This window comes from Lissotriton vulgaris, chromosome 11, assembly GCF_964263255.1.
Source record: "Lissotriton vulgaris chromosome 11, aLisVul1.2, whole genome shotgun sequence".
Classification (NCBI taxonomy): domain Eukaryota; kingdom Metazoa; phylum Chordata; class Amphibia; order Caudata; family Salamandridae; genus Lissotriton; species Lissotriton vulgaris.
Window position 1 is genome coordinate 265,984,307 of NC_141699.1, and position 14,565 is coordinate 265,998,871.

The 14,565-nt window shown below is 48.3% G+C and overlaps 1 protein-coding gene across 1 annotated transcript in view; it reads right to left on the minus strand.

Annotated features, from left to right (window-relative positions):
- HORMAD2 (HORMA domain containing 2) overlaps window positions 1-14,565 on the minus strand; it is a 599,551-nt gene that overhangs the window by 256,363 nt on the left and 328,623 nt on the right. Inside the window, exons 4-5 of the mRNA XM_086943209.1 lie at window positions 5,748-5,768; window positions 5,623-5,649 (exon numbers count right to left, since the gene is read on the minus strand). Coding sequence (XP_086799335.1) covers window positions 5,623-5,649; window positions 5,748-5,768 — 48 coding nt within the window. The remainder of the gene's footprint in view (window positions 1-5,622; window positions 5,650-5,747; window positions 5,769-14,565) is intronic.

The following is a 14,565-nucleotide window of genomic DNA, read 5'->3' on the forward strand; positions in this document are numbered from 1 at the left end:
GTTTTTGTTATAGGGTCGTTTTTGCAGCAAAAACGGCCTTGTAACAAAATCGCCCAAAAACCGGCCCTGACAAAGAGTGCGGTCGCACCCACAAACCTCCCTGGGTGGTGGGGGGGCCGGCCGAGCACTTTGCCAGTACCGGTTTTGGTTCCCAGTCCAGCCCTGTCCGCAGCTCTTGCCTTTGCAGCCAAATGGTAGTGCCAGCATTACCTACTAACCATCATGATTACAAATGTGTGACATTTTGGAGTACTGCACGTCGCCACAAACTGTAGAGATGACCTGGAACTCCGAGTTATATCATTTTGGAATATATTGCATTGCTGAACACTTGTGCTGAGCTCAGTACATTGGCTGAGAGCGCCACTATGTGGTGTACTCTCATAAACATGTGCTGATGTTTAAAAATAAGTGCCGGTGCGAGCACTGACAAACACCAGCATAAATTAAGCACTGTTGGGGTGAGAGCTGGGGTGTAACACAGTGTCCTGCATCCTCCATGGCGAGAAGGGGGTCAGGCTCCAGGTTCTGAGGGGGGCTTCACTTACCTTTCATCTTCACCCTGAACGTCTGTATGGGTGTGGGAGACCCTCCTCTGACTTCGCTGTGGGGCTCTCTCAATTTTCCATCTATCCCTGGGTGTAGGCATGAGCCCCTTTTAGGTTTCACCTGCACATCTCTTGCGCTGTGCAAGTGAAATCTATTGTGTTAAATGATTTGTGTGCTTGCCACTGACTTTTCCTCTGTTTCTATTGCCCGTAGCATACTATTTCCTGTTGTTCCTCATGTGTTTTTCTAATCAGTGTCCCACGACCCAAGTTCAGTTTTCATCTGCATTGCTGAAACTTCTTTTAAGTGTGTCTGCTACATGCTTTGTGGGAAGCCAATGCGTTGATCGCAACGCCCACTCACCACTCCCCCCCCCCCGCCCCCCCCCCCCCCCCCCCAAGGATGAAGCAGGGACCCACTCTAGTGCTCACATAACTTTGAAAACCAAGCAGCGCACTCACTAGTACCCCCGATACCAAAGCAGGGACCCACTCTAGTTATTTAATCTTTCTGTTTCTTTACAAGTAGCAGTGCGCAAAATGAACGGTGCCACTTTGGAACGCTTAAATGCAATGCGTTTGAATGGTAGTCGGAAAAATGCCAGCCTACTGTGTGTGAGGCTTGAAGCACCCTAAGATCACCCTGCACACCTCTTGCATAAAGGAGCACTGACACCAGCATAGAACAGCAGCGTATTACAAGCGATATTACAGGCTGTGTGCTTTCACACAGTCCAATTCAAGTGTAACATGCCTTTTTGTTCAACAAATATCTGCATATTGCAGAGAATGGTTTGGCAACACATTTGCTTTTCTTTCTATTTCTTTTTTTTTTTTGTGCAAAATGTCAAGTTTCTTCTTTCTTTAACTTTACGCACTTTTACACTTGATTACCAGGCACGGCGTTGAAATTCACTGTTAGAATGCATTTTCAGTGTTGGTTTTCAAATGAGAGGCACTTCACAAGAAAGGGTTGATGCTTCGTGAGTGCGTGGCTTTCTTCAGTACTGCTTAACATTGATTTTTTATTCTGTGTTTCAATACGTGCGCACTGCAGACCATAATGGGAACAAGCCCCGTTCTCCTTTCAAAATATGCACCTATTTAACTTCGTGAGACTTTGCAGACGTGTTAGTTCGCTAAGACATTTCATTCTTGCACAGGTGTATTTAGTTTATTTAATTCCTAACAAACGCAATGTTGTTGGTGTGGCTTTGGAGTGCAGGATCAGAGCTGCTGGGTTTGAAACTGGGGATCCAGGTACGAGTCTGGCGTCGGCTCAACATCCTGTGAATATGGGCAAATCCAAATCAACTTTACTCCCGGGAGCGTTGAAATGAATGTGAACTCGTGTAATGTAACTGATGCTCATGTAAAGTGCTCCAGTACCTTTGAGGAGGGTTCGCACTGCATTAAACTGCAACAAAATAAAAGTGGTGTGGGGCTCCAGGCTTTTACATGGTGAGGAAAGATCTTGTAGCTTTGCATGTCCACATAATGGCCTGTGCGCTCAGGAGCTGCTGTTGTATTGTATGTATATAGTTGCTCTTACTACCATGACAAGGTATTGAAGCACTTTAAGAATATTTTTCACCGCTGACCTTCAAGCGAAGCGTCACACGCCTTGAGCCTGTGGGTATAGAGGGTAAAAGCTTTGAGGTCAGCAGTAGTTCTCCAGACCACTGCTGTACTGACCTTGGTTTTTCAGATCATTGACCGCAGCGGCAACAGTCCGTGCGGGTAACAGCGGTGGGGCGGCGTTGAGGGGGGGGGGGGATTTCGAGGGACGATGCCGAGGGGAAAATTAAATAAATCATTTTCCATTGGCTTCGTCCCTCAAAAGCCTTCCAACACTGCCTAACCGCCCCACCGCTGTTACCTGCATGGACCGCGGCTAGTCCGCAGGCAGGTTTCAGGAGAAAACTCCAGTCACCCGTCCAGGGTCGGTGTGGTCTATAAAGCAATGTGGAAGTGCCCATTCAGCTGATCCGACACATAAGTGTGTGGATCAGTTTTTAGTAGATTGTGGGCCTTTTTTATGGCCTTTACCTAATCTCCCCATTGCTGCACACATTTTAAGCGTACTTATCTGGTGCATGTTTTTTTAATTTGCCTCTGCCCTTTACCTAATCTCCCCGCTTTATAGTGCCACCAGTAACAGCACAATATACTGCCTTTCTCAATAAACAAGATATAACAATTTAACAGACTAACTTATATTGAACAACTGCTCACCAAGCTACAAGCTACAACAACAAATTGTTATTCATTTATCACAAAGGCAAGACCTTTGCATTTACAAATGCTTGTTTGCCCTTGAGAACCCCATCTAATGCGGGCATAAGTGCCTTCATGCATACGTATCAAGAGGTTTAGGATTGGAAGCGGGATCCCCATCTCCTCCAGTATAGTTCACAATCGATCTCGAGGAACCAGGTCAATGGCTGTCTTCAAGTCAATAAATGCCAAATAAAGACCGCCTTTGCTGATGGTAACCACCTTCCAGTGGAGGAGGAGCAACCTAAATGCTTGATCAGTTGTACCAGTACATGCCCTGAAACCAGCCTGGTAAGGGGAAATGATTTTGTTTTCCTCTGCCCACGAGAGGATCCTTTCAAGGAGAACCCTGCCAACCAACTTCTGTCCCACGTCTATCAGACTAATTGGACGGTAGTTGGCAGGGTTCTCCCTGGGGCCCTTCTTATAAATGGGAATCACCTCGGCCGCTTTCCAAGAACTAGGGACTGGAGAGCCTGCCATCAATGCATTTATAAAGATGGTGAAATACGTTGCCCAACCTTCGGGGTTAGCTTTAAAAAGGTCACCAGGCACTCCGTCCTGTCCTGGGGCTTTGGCGGAAACTATTTTGGCTATTGCAGCGAGAACCTCTTTTTTATTAACTATAGTTGCCTTCAATTGTAATAGACAGTTTTAAGATGCTCGCGCTTTACTCACCGCAGTGCTTTCAAATTTAAGCACGCAGTCTAAGCATATATTTAAATCCTATTCTTCAGTTTCTGCCATGCTTAATAGTTCTGCTGTTGACTGCCTATTATGCTTGGCATTTACTTCATGCTAAGATTTTTTGTATCAAAATGTGTCTGATGCTGTGCTTTATTGGCTTTCCTAGTATTTTCTCTTTTGTCTTTGCCATGCTTACTTGTCAATTCTTTACAAAGTATGGAGTAACTCCTATGTGCTGCATGTGTTGATCATTATGCCAATGTTACTTATTGTTCATTGTGGTGAGGGTTATATTTTGTACCCATATATCACATACTTTTACTTGAGCTGGAGCATGTTTTTTGTATCCCAATCAATTCTTACAGTTCCAGGTGATGGGGCAGGGATTCTGGAACCCAAACCATACTTACTTACCATTTCTGGTGTTGGTCATTTGCTTTGCAGCCCAAACAGTTCTTGCAGTTACAAGTTATGGGGCATATTTCCTGCATCCAAATATTGCTGTGTTGGGGCCTGTTAGTACCTACCCAAACAAATACTTACTTTACAAATTCTTTCTAGTACTGGGGTTGGGGCATTTTTCTTTGCGCCCTGCTGTGGGCATATGTTTTGCACCCGCAAGGGCATATGTTTTGCACTTTATTATTGGGCAGGTGTATGGCACACATTGGGGCCCACGCATTGCACTCTTGTGAATGGGGCATATGTGTTGTACCCGCAGGGACATATGTTTTGCACTTTACTATTGGGTAGGTGTATGGCACCCGTAGGGGCATACATATTGCACCCTTGCACTATACTTCAGAGTCAGTGACTGTTATAAGGTGTCACTATTGTTGTTCCCCCTATATATTATATTGTCTGTGGAGAGGGTAAAGTGTGGGTTTTTTCCCTGGTGATATATGTATGTGTTATCCTTAATTTTGTATAATTATTCTCACCTTTGTATCATTATTCTCTACTCTGGTCCTTTTAATTTTATGTTTTGTGTGATTGAATTTGTACTCCCTTGATTCGTTCTCATTTTTATCGATGTTGTTTATTACTGTCTTATTTGGATTTATATTTTCTAGTCTTTCCATAAAGAAGGAAGGTGTGTGGTATCTTCATTTCCATGCCATGTATTCTCCCCTTAGTGTTATTTTCCCTGCTTCTCAGCCAGAGTGACTGTGATGTAATTAGAATGTTAATATAAACCTGGTTGAGTAAATGTCAGTTGGAGTGCATGGGGTGAGCAGCAAGGATGTTGCTCCAGGTGGGGCTTACTTTGGCATGCTCCAATAAAGAAACATAACTTCTTCATGTTTCGTATGTGGTTGGTCATTTATCTCTACAACAATAGGCTTTCTTCCAGTTGTTCTGGATTTACATTCATAATCCCACAGAATTACCAAAGGATTTTCTAGGACGGAATAAGTTCCTCTTTCTTGGTTTCCGGTCACCTCCTTATGCTGACTTTATTTTGCCTTTTTCTTTTCCTTTTCAAAAGGCTCTGCTGCATTTTGACTAGTAGAGTACTATAGGAATACCATATACATACATACCTAAAGATAGATACACACAGTAATCCATAGCACTAAAATAGACATATGGTCTAGCCAAGAATGAAAATAATTATGTTTGTCTCATGAAAGACTCCTCGTAACCTCGTGAGAATTAGGCTTTGGGAGCCACTGGTACACTCTACACAAGAAATATCTACTTAAAACAAGGCATAGCTTTAACCTGACTTGTAGTCAACCTTAAACCAGAAACTGCGAAAATAGTAAATCGATTTCAAAATACACATTTTCTTCTTATCTAAATTTGGTGTTGTAAGAGGGAATAAACAACAAAGAAAGCTAGTTGAAAATTGCAAATCAATTGCACCTCGAGTAGGGGAAAAACAGATGAAGAGAGGCTTCTTAAAAACAGAAAGAAGCAGGGCCTTCACAGAGTCAGACGTGAAGACAGTACCATGGTCAGTGCACTGATTTTGGCATTGAATAGCTTTGAGAAGCTCCCCTCGAATGACCCGTTTACATGAAAAGCAATGAGTGACAATCGGTCAATTCTGAGACTACCTGTGCATGGTTTCACATCTATGTTGTAGATATTTGATGTTACTCACCTCAGGATCCTTTGGATTTGTGTAAAACTGTAAATAAAAACATGTTTGTTTTTAACAGTTCCCAATAATTATAAAATCAAGTAGATCTAACGAATTTAAAGTTCAGTTTTTCTATAAATACTCACTGTCAATATTGCCATCCGAAGCTAAGTAGGAAAAAAGGAAATGTTAAGTCAATATTCGTCATACTGGACGCGGAAGCACTACAACACACTAAAACTTTTGCACATTTGGGGCCAGATGTAGGAGCCCTAATACCGGTCGGTAACGGCCGAATTTGGCCGTTACCGACCGGTATTAGGGTTTTCAGATGTAGGGGCCTATATTTTACCGATTCTGTAAATTTACCGAACGGTAAATTTACAGAATCGGTAAAATATCGAATCAGTATATTTACCGATTCGGTAAATCCACATGTAGGTGGCACTCCTAAGAGTGCCACAGGCCCTTAAGAATCGGTATTTTACCACGCAATCCTATTGAGTGGTAAAATACCGAATTCAGGTGTGCATGCACATCTGTGCCTGCACACCTGTGCCATGTGACACACAGACATGCCCTTATGGCATGTCTGTGTGCCACATGGCACACAAGTCCGGAATTGGGGTGCTAGAGGGTGTCAAAGTGACACCCCCTGCACCCTTGCAGGATTCGGTATTTACCGATTCGGTAAATACCGAATCGGTAAAATTCGGTATTTAAGAGTCGGTAAATAGGAATTACCTACATCTGGCCCTTGATGCTGTACACATAATTGCACATACACAGTCATATTTGTATATGTAGAGAAGTTATCTAAAGTGTGCAGCCCACAAGATACACTTGAGTAACTGAATAGACACTAGCACATCACAACCACTAAGTAACGACACAAACACACGCTCTTTACTTATTAAAACTTACTAAAGTTTATTATACTTTAAATGTGTTTTATGCTACAAGAATTCCCTACGTGACTATTCAAATATGATGACAGGACCAGAGTTGAGGACTATGCATTGCTTTCTTCAGTTATTTTCACAACAGCCAACAAAAAGTCAACAATACAGGCTTTCATCACTTTGACTCCCATAAGTCCAGATCATATCCTGTCCAATCATTAACCGAGGATCCTTCACATAATCCATCAGAGAAAACAGCACCTTATCTTTCTTCACTACTCAGCATCTAGATAAAGCTTTCATATTTTAAGAAGTCAAAGAGGTCATGGCCTCCAGAAGCCTGACTTCTCCAGACATTTCATCAGGATGGGCCTAAAACGCCACTTGCGTGCTAGGGGAACACCTGTTGTGAGTTCTTCATTGAGCCCTATTGCTTGTTTGTAATTAAAGTGGATGCCAATTGAGATATTTGGCACAGTTAGAGGCAGGGCCAGTGGCTCAAGTCTTTTTGTTTGGAGACTCTTAGTGGAGTGGTGTGGCTCACTGGTTAGAGGCGGCAGACCCGGGAGCAGAGGACGGCCCGTGACCAGGGTTCAATTCCCGACGCGGCAGGGTCATGGACCAGGGTCAGCGGACTCGATAATTCTCTAACCAGGGATCACACTCGGCAACTCTGGGCATTAGCTTGCCTCATCTCCACAACGGCCCCCACAAACGCTGGGGATGCCTGGTTTCACCTTGGAGATACCCAGTAGAGACCATCTCACAGGGAAAGCCAGGATGGGGTCCCCTGCGGTCTATGGCGCAGAGATACTCCTTCGGGAGTCGATTCTAGCGCGTTAGAAACCCACAAATTTAAATATAAATTTAAAGGCACTGAGAAGATTATGGCCACCTTTACTTCCTTGGATAAGGACCAGACCTCTGTGAAGATCATTTCTGGGCCCAAGGTTTTTCCGGGGATAGTTGAGGTAGGTTCTGCTTGACTGGTTGAATTGGATCCGATACACCCTGATCGGGCAGGATTTATTAATAGGAGACAGACTCGCGACAATCTGCGGAGAGTGGTCCATCTCCTGTAAAAAGTGGAGAAGAGGAAGATACATTTAGTGTTGTTGGTGCTAGATGCCGAAAAGGCATTGACTGATTAGATTGGTCATTTCTCTTCTCCACTCTTTGATGCTTCAGGTTTGGTGAGAGATGTATTAAGCAGATCTAAGCTAATTATGCTAACCCTCATTCGAGAGTTATGGTCAATGGAACTGCTTCTGATCTTTTTGCGTTGGAAAGGGGTTCACGACAGGGATGTCCCCTCTCTCCTTTACTTTATACCTTAAGTATTAAACCCTTAGCAGCAAGAATAAGAGACTCCCCGCTTATACAGGGGATTCCTTTTGGATCGGAAAATCATAATATTTCATGATTCATGGATGATGTTTTCCTGATGCTTAGATCCTCACAGACTTCATTATTAGCTTCACAACAAGAACTTCAGTCGATCGAACTGCTGCAGGGAGTTAAGGTAAACTTGGCCAAGTCCTTCCTTCTTAATTTGACAGTCCCTGTGGGGGGAAATGAGAACCCTGGCTTCCAATATACCTTTCCAGTTAGCACATAAAGAGATCAGATATTTAGGCATAAAGATAACACCTCGGGTTGAAAACCTTTACAAGACTAACTACCCTCCTCTCTTTCACCAATTACAACAGGACCTGATCTCTTTTTTGGTGTCCCTGAGAACATGGGCATGCAATTTTTAATCTCCCTGCATTCCAAGCTCACAGTTTTCATTTGGCACAACCACACAGCCCGTCTTTCTAATAAAGTATTATTGCTTCCTAGGGCGAGGAAGGGCTTGCTCTTCCAAATTTCCTAATGTATTACAAGGCAGCACAACTTAGGCTGATCTCGGAATGGTCCACGAGGGAATCGGATAAACATTGGCTCAATATGGACAGGGCAATCACTGGAAGGACAATTTGGGATGTTATCTGGAAACCTAAAGAATCTACTCCCCTAAAGCTTATTTAAATATGCCTACCAGGACTACATTGAAAGTGAGGGACAAGGTGACTCACCGGAATGGGCTAAAGACCTCCGGTCCCCATACACTCCTATTCAATTCAATACAAATAAAGCTTACCCAGCGGCACTTACACAGGGGTCTTTTGGTCTATAGAGAGAAGAAGGGTGCCTTAATATCTCCGATTTGTATAATGGACGGTGATGTCCGTACATTTGACAACTGCTGCAGAGACCTTAATAGACCTCCCACAGGCACACTCAAGTGGTGCACTTCTTAACACAACATCCACAGCTCACATACTGAGACACAGGAGTCTATGGGATCATATCCTAGGGAGCACAGTTACCTATGCACAATGGAGTAAATTATGGAACAATATCTCTAGGTTTAATCCATCACTAGGCCTACGGTAGGCCCATTATAAAATTCTAGAACATGGCACAAGCATTCTGTAATGAGTATGAGGAATACCAAAATGCGGGCCCAAAAACCCATTATTTGAAAGTTCCAAGGGCTACCAATTCAGTGGTGCTGGATGTACTGGACCCCAATACCGAGTATCCTGTGGGCAATTCCAAAGATATAGTGGTTTCCATAGACTGGAGAGGGTGCTCAATAAGTGTTGTGCCCAATGTGCCAGTTGCCCCGCAGGCCTTAGACATAGAAGAAGAATATGCCCAATGGAGTTGGGTTGCAAGAACCCTGAATAACACTCATCTGGAAGCAGCAAGGACTGATTTGTTGAGGTAGCCTGGGTGGGCTACTTTTGTCCTGGAATATGGCTGGTTTGGGTCCCAATGAAACAAAATTGAATTCTCTGAAAATGATGAACCCTTTAATTATATGCTTACAGGAAACGTGGTCTTGCAAAGAATTTGATTATGATGGATATTTTGTGTATTTTTGCTATGCTAGGCGTTCGGAAAGGGTCATGTCAGTGGGGGTTTTTCGATTTTACTTAAAAATTCCACTAACTGGGGGGCGTGGCTTGCAGCCGAAGAAGATGGCAGCATAGTCCCGGGGCTGCGCTGAGGACCTGAGAGATTCTCCCGACATCCGGCAATATCCTGCCGCCCCGGCTGCCGAAGGTACCCGCTGTTGTTGGAGCGGTCGGGCAGTCGGCGGCGGTGCTTTCAGTATCCCCGAGTGCCCCGGGATGCCAGCGGCGAGCATTGAAGGATTGGTGGTCGTGTCCTCAAAATGTCGGCCGCCAGGCAGATCTGAGCGGTGGCTCCCCGGAGGCACGGCGGCGTGCCTGATAGGAGCGAGAGCGGGCCCTGACGCTGCACCCGCTGTGAGATACAGCTGCGGGGCCTAAGCGCAGCGGGGCCTGATTGTTTGTGAAGCCGGTGATGGAGGGGCACAGACGTCTCTCGGCAGCTCCGTGTTGGGTGAGTACAGGCGGCCTGAACAAGGAGTGCGGCGGCCCCTACGCATGGGGAAAGAAGAGTCCGCCCTTGGTCCTGTCCTCCTGAGGCTGCGGCTATCCTGGCCCTGAGGGGGTGCTCCATTGACCTGTGGAATCCTGCGATATCCTGCGGTGAGCTGATTGGACGGTGAGAGGGGCCCAGTGCAGCAGAGCAAGAGCCTGATTGCGGAGGTGGCCGGCCTGGGAGGCGGGAACGGCGTGAGACCAGACGGCGACCTGTGGTGGTGCGAGTACCTGGCATTGCGGGGGGCCCCTTCTGGACTGCTGGCCGGGTCCTAGCCTGCTGGGACCCCCTGTGAGCTGTGTGGGGCACCCCAAAGCCGGAGGCCTCTAATCTACTGACGGTCCCGCCGCCTGCGCCATGGATAGTGTCCAGTCTAGTCTGGTGGTGGTCACCCCTGGGGACAGGGGTGCCGGCGCGCCTGGAGTGCTCGCAGAAGTGTTCTGGTTGTGGCTGGTGGCCGGTGCGCAGAAGCACTGACCGAATTGCTTTGTTGGTGCCTCGGCGTGGTCGGGCCCCACAATGGGCCGGAACAGAGCATCAGGCCAATCCAACCACATTGAAAAATACTTGAAATGACTTTCGGGGCACGATGGAGCCGAAATTGGACTCGGTCACGGAGGAGGTGAATCTCCTGCGGGCGGATTTCCGCAAGATGTCCGACAAGGGAGCAGCGGCGGAAACCGGCATTACTGGGCTGCAGGCGAAGACGAAGCACTTGGAGGAGCAGGTGGCTGCACTCACTAAAAATCAGGCGGATGTGTGGGCCCGCCTGGAGGATCAGGAGGGTCGTGTCAGGCGCAATAACATTCGTATAGTGGGTGTGCCAAAGGAGATGGAGGGGCCCTCGTTGGACTTCTTTGTTGAAGACCTTATCCTGAACCACTTGAAGCCAAAGCGCCTCTCGAACTTCTTCTCCGTTGAGCGGCCGCACAGGGCTCTGGGCAGTAAGCCGAAGCCAGGAGCCCCCCGCTCACGATCATTGCCCGCATCCTTAATTTTAGGGATAGAGACGCCATATTGCAGGCGGAACGAGTCCATGGAGACCTTCATCGAGACAATGCTGTCATCTGTTTTTTTCCGGATTTTACACTCCAGGTACAACGCCAGCGGCACTCATTTGATGGTGTTAAACGGGCGTTCCAAGAAGCGGGAGTGAAATACATGATGCTATTCCCGGCATGGCTCATGGTTCTGGACGGAGACAAAGCCTACTTTTTTGATGCACCAGCGGATGCCGTCGACAGGTTGGTGGGGTGGCGTACGATGGGACAGCGGTACAAGCGACAAGATCCGCAGGTGGAGCGTGGTGGCCGAGGGCTGAGCCCGGATCCAGGGAGGGCTCCCAGAGTTGAGGAGGGGCAGGAGGTGGAGTGACTATGGTATGGTAGGGGATTTCATAAGTACGCCTGTGTCCCTGCCTGAACTGAGTTTAGGTAATGGAAGCAGGGGCTGGAGGGCTTGGATCCCGGGGGTGGGGGGTCTGCCTCACCATGGGACCTTGAAGTGAGACATGGACTGAGGCTGCTCACGGACTGGGGATCGCATTGTTTGTTGGGTCGGGTGTTGGGGGCACAGGGCCATGGGTGGGACACCAGGGGAGGGGGTGTTTCGTATGGGAGGGGGTACGATCCGACATGATACATGTGCATCTTTCTCGGGCTAGCGATCCCACGTTTCCTCTGGTATGTTCTTTGTTGTGGATTTGGGGCGACAGGCACTCTGCTGTTTTCACTGGTGGGTGGTTGGAGGCTCACCTGGCAGGGAGGGGGGAGTTGGGGGGATGGGGTGTTTGGTTGTTACAGGGGGAGTGCTGGGGTGTTAGAAACGGGTTGGTTATGCTCAGCTCTTTGTTAATTCCTCTGGGGCAGCGGTGGCGGGTATTTCCTGACAAAGTTGTAGGTTCCGGTCGAACAGTGGGTGGGACACGATTGTTTCATGGGCTCCCGGACACAGGCTAGGATTTGAACGTGGAACGTCAATGGCCTAGGTAACAAGATTAAACGAACCCTTGTACTACGACACCTGAAGCGACACTCCCCTGACTTGGTTCTCCTGCAGGAGACGCATTTAAGGGGCAACAGCTGCCAGGCCCTGGATCGCTTTGGGTACAGAATGGGTGCCCACTCGGGCTTCACATCTGGCTCCAGGGGGGTGGGCATCCTCCTATGCAAGACGTTCCCGATGGTTCTTTCTGGGAAATGGACAGATGATTCAGGGTGCATGGTGGCAGTGGCGGGTGGATGGGAGAGACGCACAATTGTTTTCTGCTCAAGCTATGTCCCGCCGGGCCTCCACTCAATGACATATGCCCGACTGGGGGCCTTCTTGACGGAACTTCCCCTTGGGACTCTCCTGGTGGGTGGAGACATAAACGCAGTCCTTACAGCAGATCTTTACAGATCCGGGGGGGGGGGGGATTCCGGGGGGAGTGGGGAGTACAGGGCTTTCTGGAGTCTTTTGGCCCAAGCGATTTATGGTGGGCACATCATCCCTCTGTGAGACAATATACGTTTTACTCAGCCAGGCCGGGTGCTTCTCGAGACTGGATCACCTCCTGACTCGGACTGATCAACTGGGGGAATTTTCAGACCCCTAAATCATGGCCCGTGGTCTCTCCGACCACTCGCCAGTGGGTGCCACCCTGAGGGGGCCAGTGTAGGAGAGTAGGGTCTGCAATCCTATGATCACCCCAGATTTTTGCTTTTTGCTTCACTGGTTTACGACTTCCCTGGCTGTGGGCCTGCTAATCAGACCCACAGCCTAGCTGTTCTCTCACTAAATTAACACATGTACCTTAGGTGCATATACCAATTGGTACTGGGCCACCTTATCAGTCCCCGTACCCAGGGCATAGGCATACCCAGGGCCTACCAGGGGCTGCAGCATGTATTATGCCAACCCTGGCTGGCCATCTAAATCTGACACAACTGGCTGCACGACAGCTGGGGCAAGGTGGTGTAATCACCCTTTGCTTTAGATATAGTATACCTATATCTAACCCTAAAATGGACACATGTATTCCTATCAGTCACTCCTATGGCAGGCCTTAACAATCCTGAAGGCAGAGTGCTTGGAATCATGTGAGATGGTGCTCTGGCATGAGCTGAGCCCGTTTGCAGCTTGCGGAACCAAGTCCTAATAGCAGTTCCATGATAACGCGTACCATATACTCTTAAGTGCATTACAATCCTCGCGGTTATTTGCCAACTCTGGTATCGCCTTATCAAAACATGTCGAGTAAGGTGTCATACGAATTGGAATACTAACCCCTCGCCAATTCTGGCGACGGGGTTAGCATTCCACCCTTCTAAAGGGACACGACATGGATGTAACTGTGAACCCCGGTTAAAGTTAACTCGAGCCTCAGCATCACAAAATGGATGCTGCCACCACAGACACAAGTCTGACCTCCTGCTGCTGGGAGTCATTCCAGCGAGGAGAGCTTGGACAAAGGGTTTCCTGTCAGGGGCGGTGCTAGCACCATCCCAGACAGGGTTTTGTGTATCCCAGGTAGGCAGGGCTCAGAGGAAGGTGACTGCAAGTGGCACCCCGGTGCTCACTGTGCATATGCCGGCTTGAACCAGTTCCAGGGGCACACCAGCCCCTGAGCTGGGGAAAGTCCGGACAAAGGGAGAGGGGTGTAACCACCCCCCTTCCCGGTCCCACCCATGGGCAGGACCTAGTCGCGTGCCAGCCCCTTTCTTTAGAATAAAGGTAGGAGCGGGGACCCTTCCAAATTAGATCATCTTTGAATCCTGAAACTACTTTCTCTGAAAGGAACTCTCGACTTCTTCTCAAGATTTCTCCCTTGTGACTAAGGAGTAGTCACCCTGCATCAGCAGGCACCAACTAAGTATCTTGCGGTTTGCTGCACATCCTTCCTCCGGAACCAGACCGACCAGCACGACGAGACCCGGACTCCCTGCCCTCTCTGACCTCTACCTGCCTCTACAGCACAGCTGAGAACCGTGGGTGCGACGAGACCAGAGGAACCGGCTATCATCAGAACCAGCACGACACTGATCCAGCACGACCGCCGAGGGACCCTCGAGTGGGTGCACTGGGATAAGAGAAGCCCCAACCCCAAGCAGCACGAGCACCGAAGTCCAGACCCCAGCATCACCAGATCTGCGTGGGGCCCTTTTGCTTCTGCGTTGCTTGCCACGTTGTCCGGTCACTTGCCCGTTGGCTAGTGACCCTCCAGACGACGTCCTACGTTTGTTTCACCGCTGGTCTAGCTCCTCCAGACTGGCCCTTGTCTCCTCTCGAAGGGGAACTTCCTCGGACCCTCCTGGTCCACTCCTGACGCCATTTTGTGTCGCCACGTGGGCTTGCCTTAGCCAAGGCTTGTTGCCTCCTCAACAGATCCAGCCTCGCCAGCAGCAGACATCCGACGTGGGACAGCTCGCAGACCTCCAGCCTGGTCGACATCAGCGCCCTGGTCCGTGAAGCAGCAGAATCCAGTGTCACCTCTTCACCAGGCTGAGTGACCTCGACCGGTGCCAATCTGGTGCCCACCTAATCACTGGCTAGTGATTCAGAACTCGGTCCCCTCTGCTTACAGGTATCCTTATCACTGATCCATCCTTGGATCAGCCCGGGA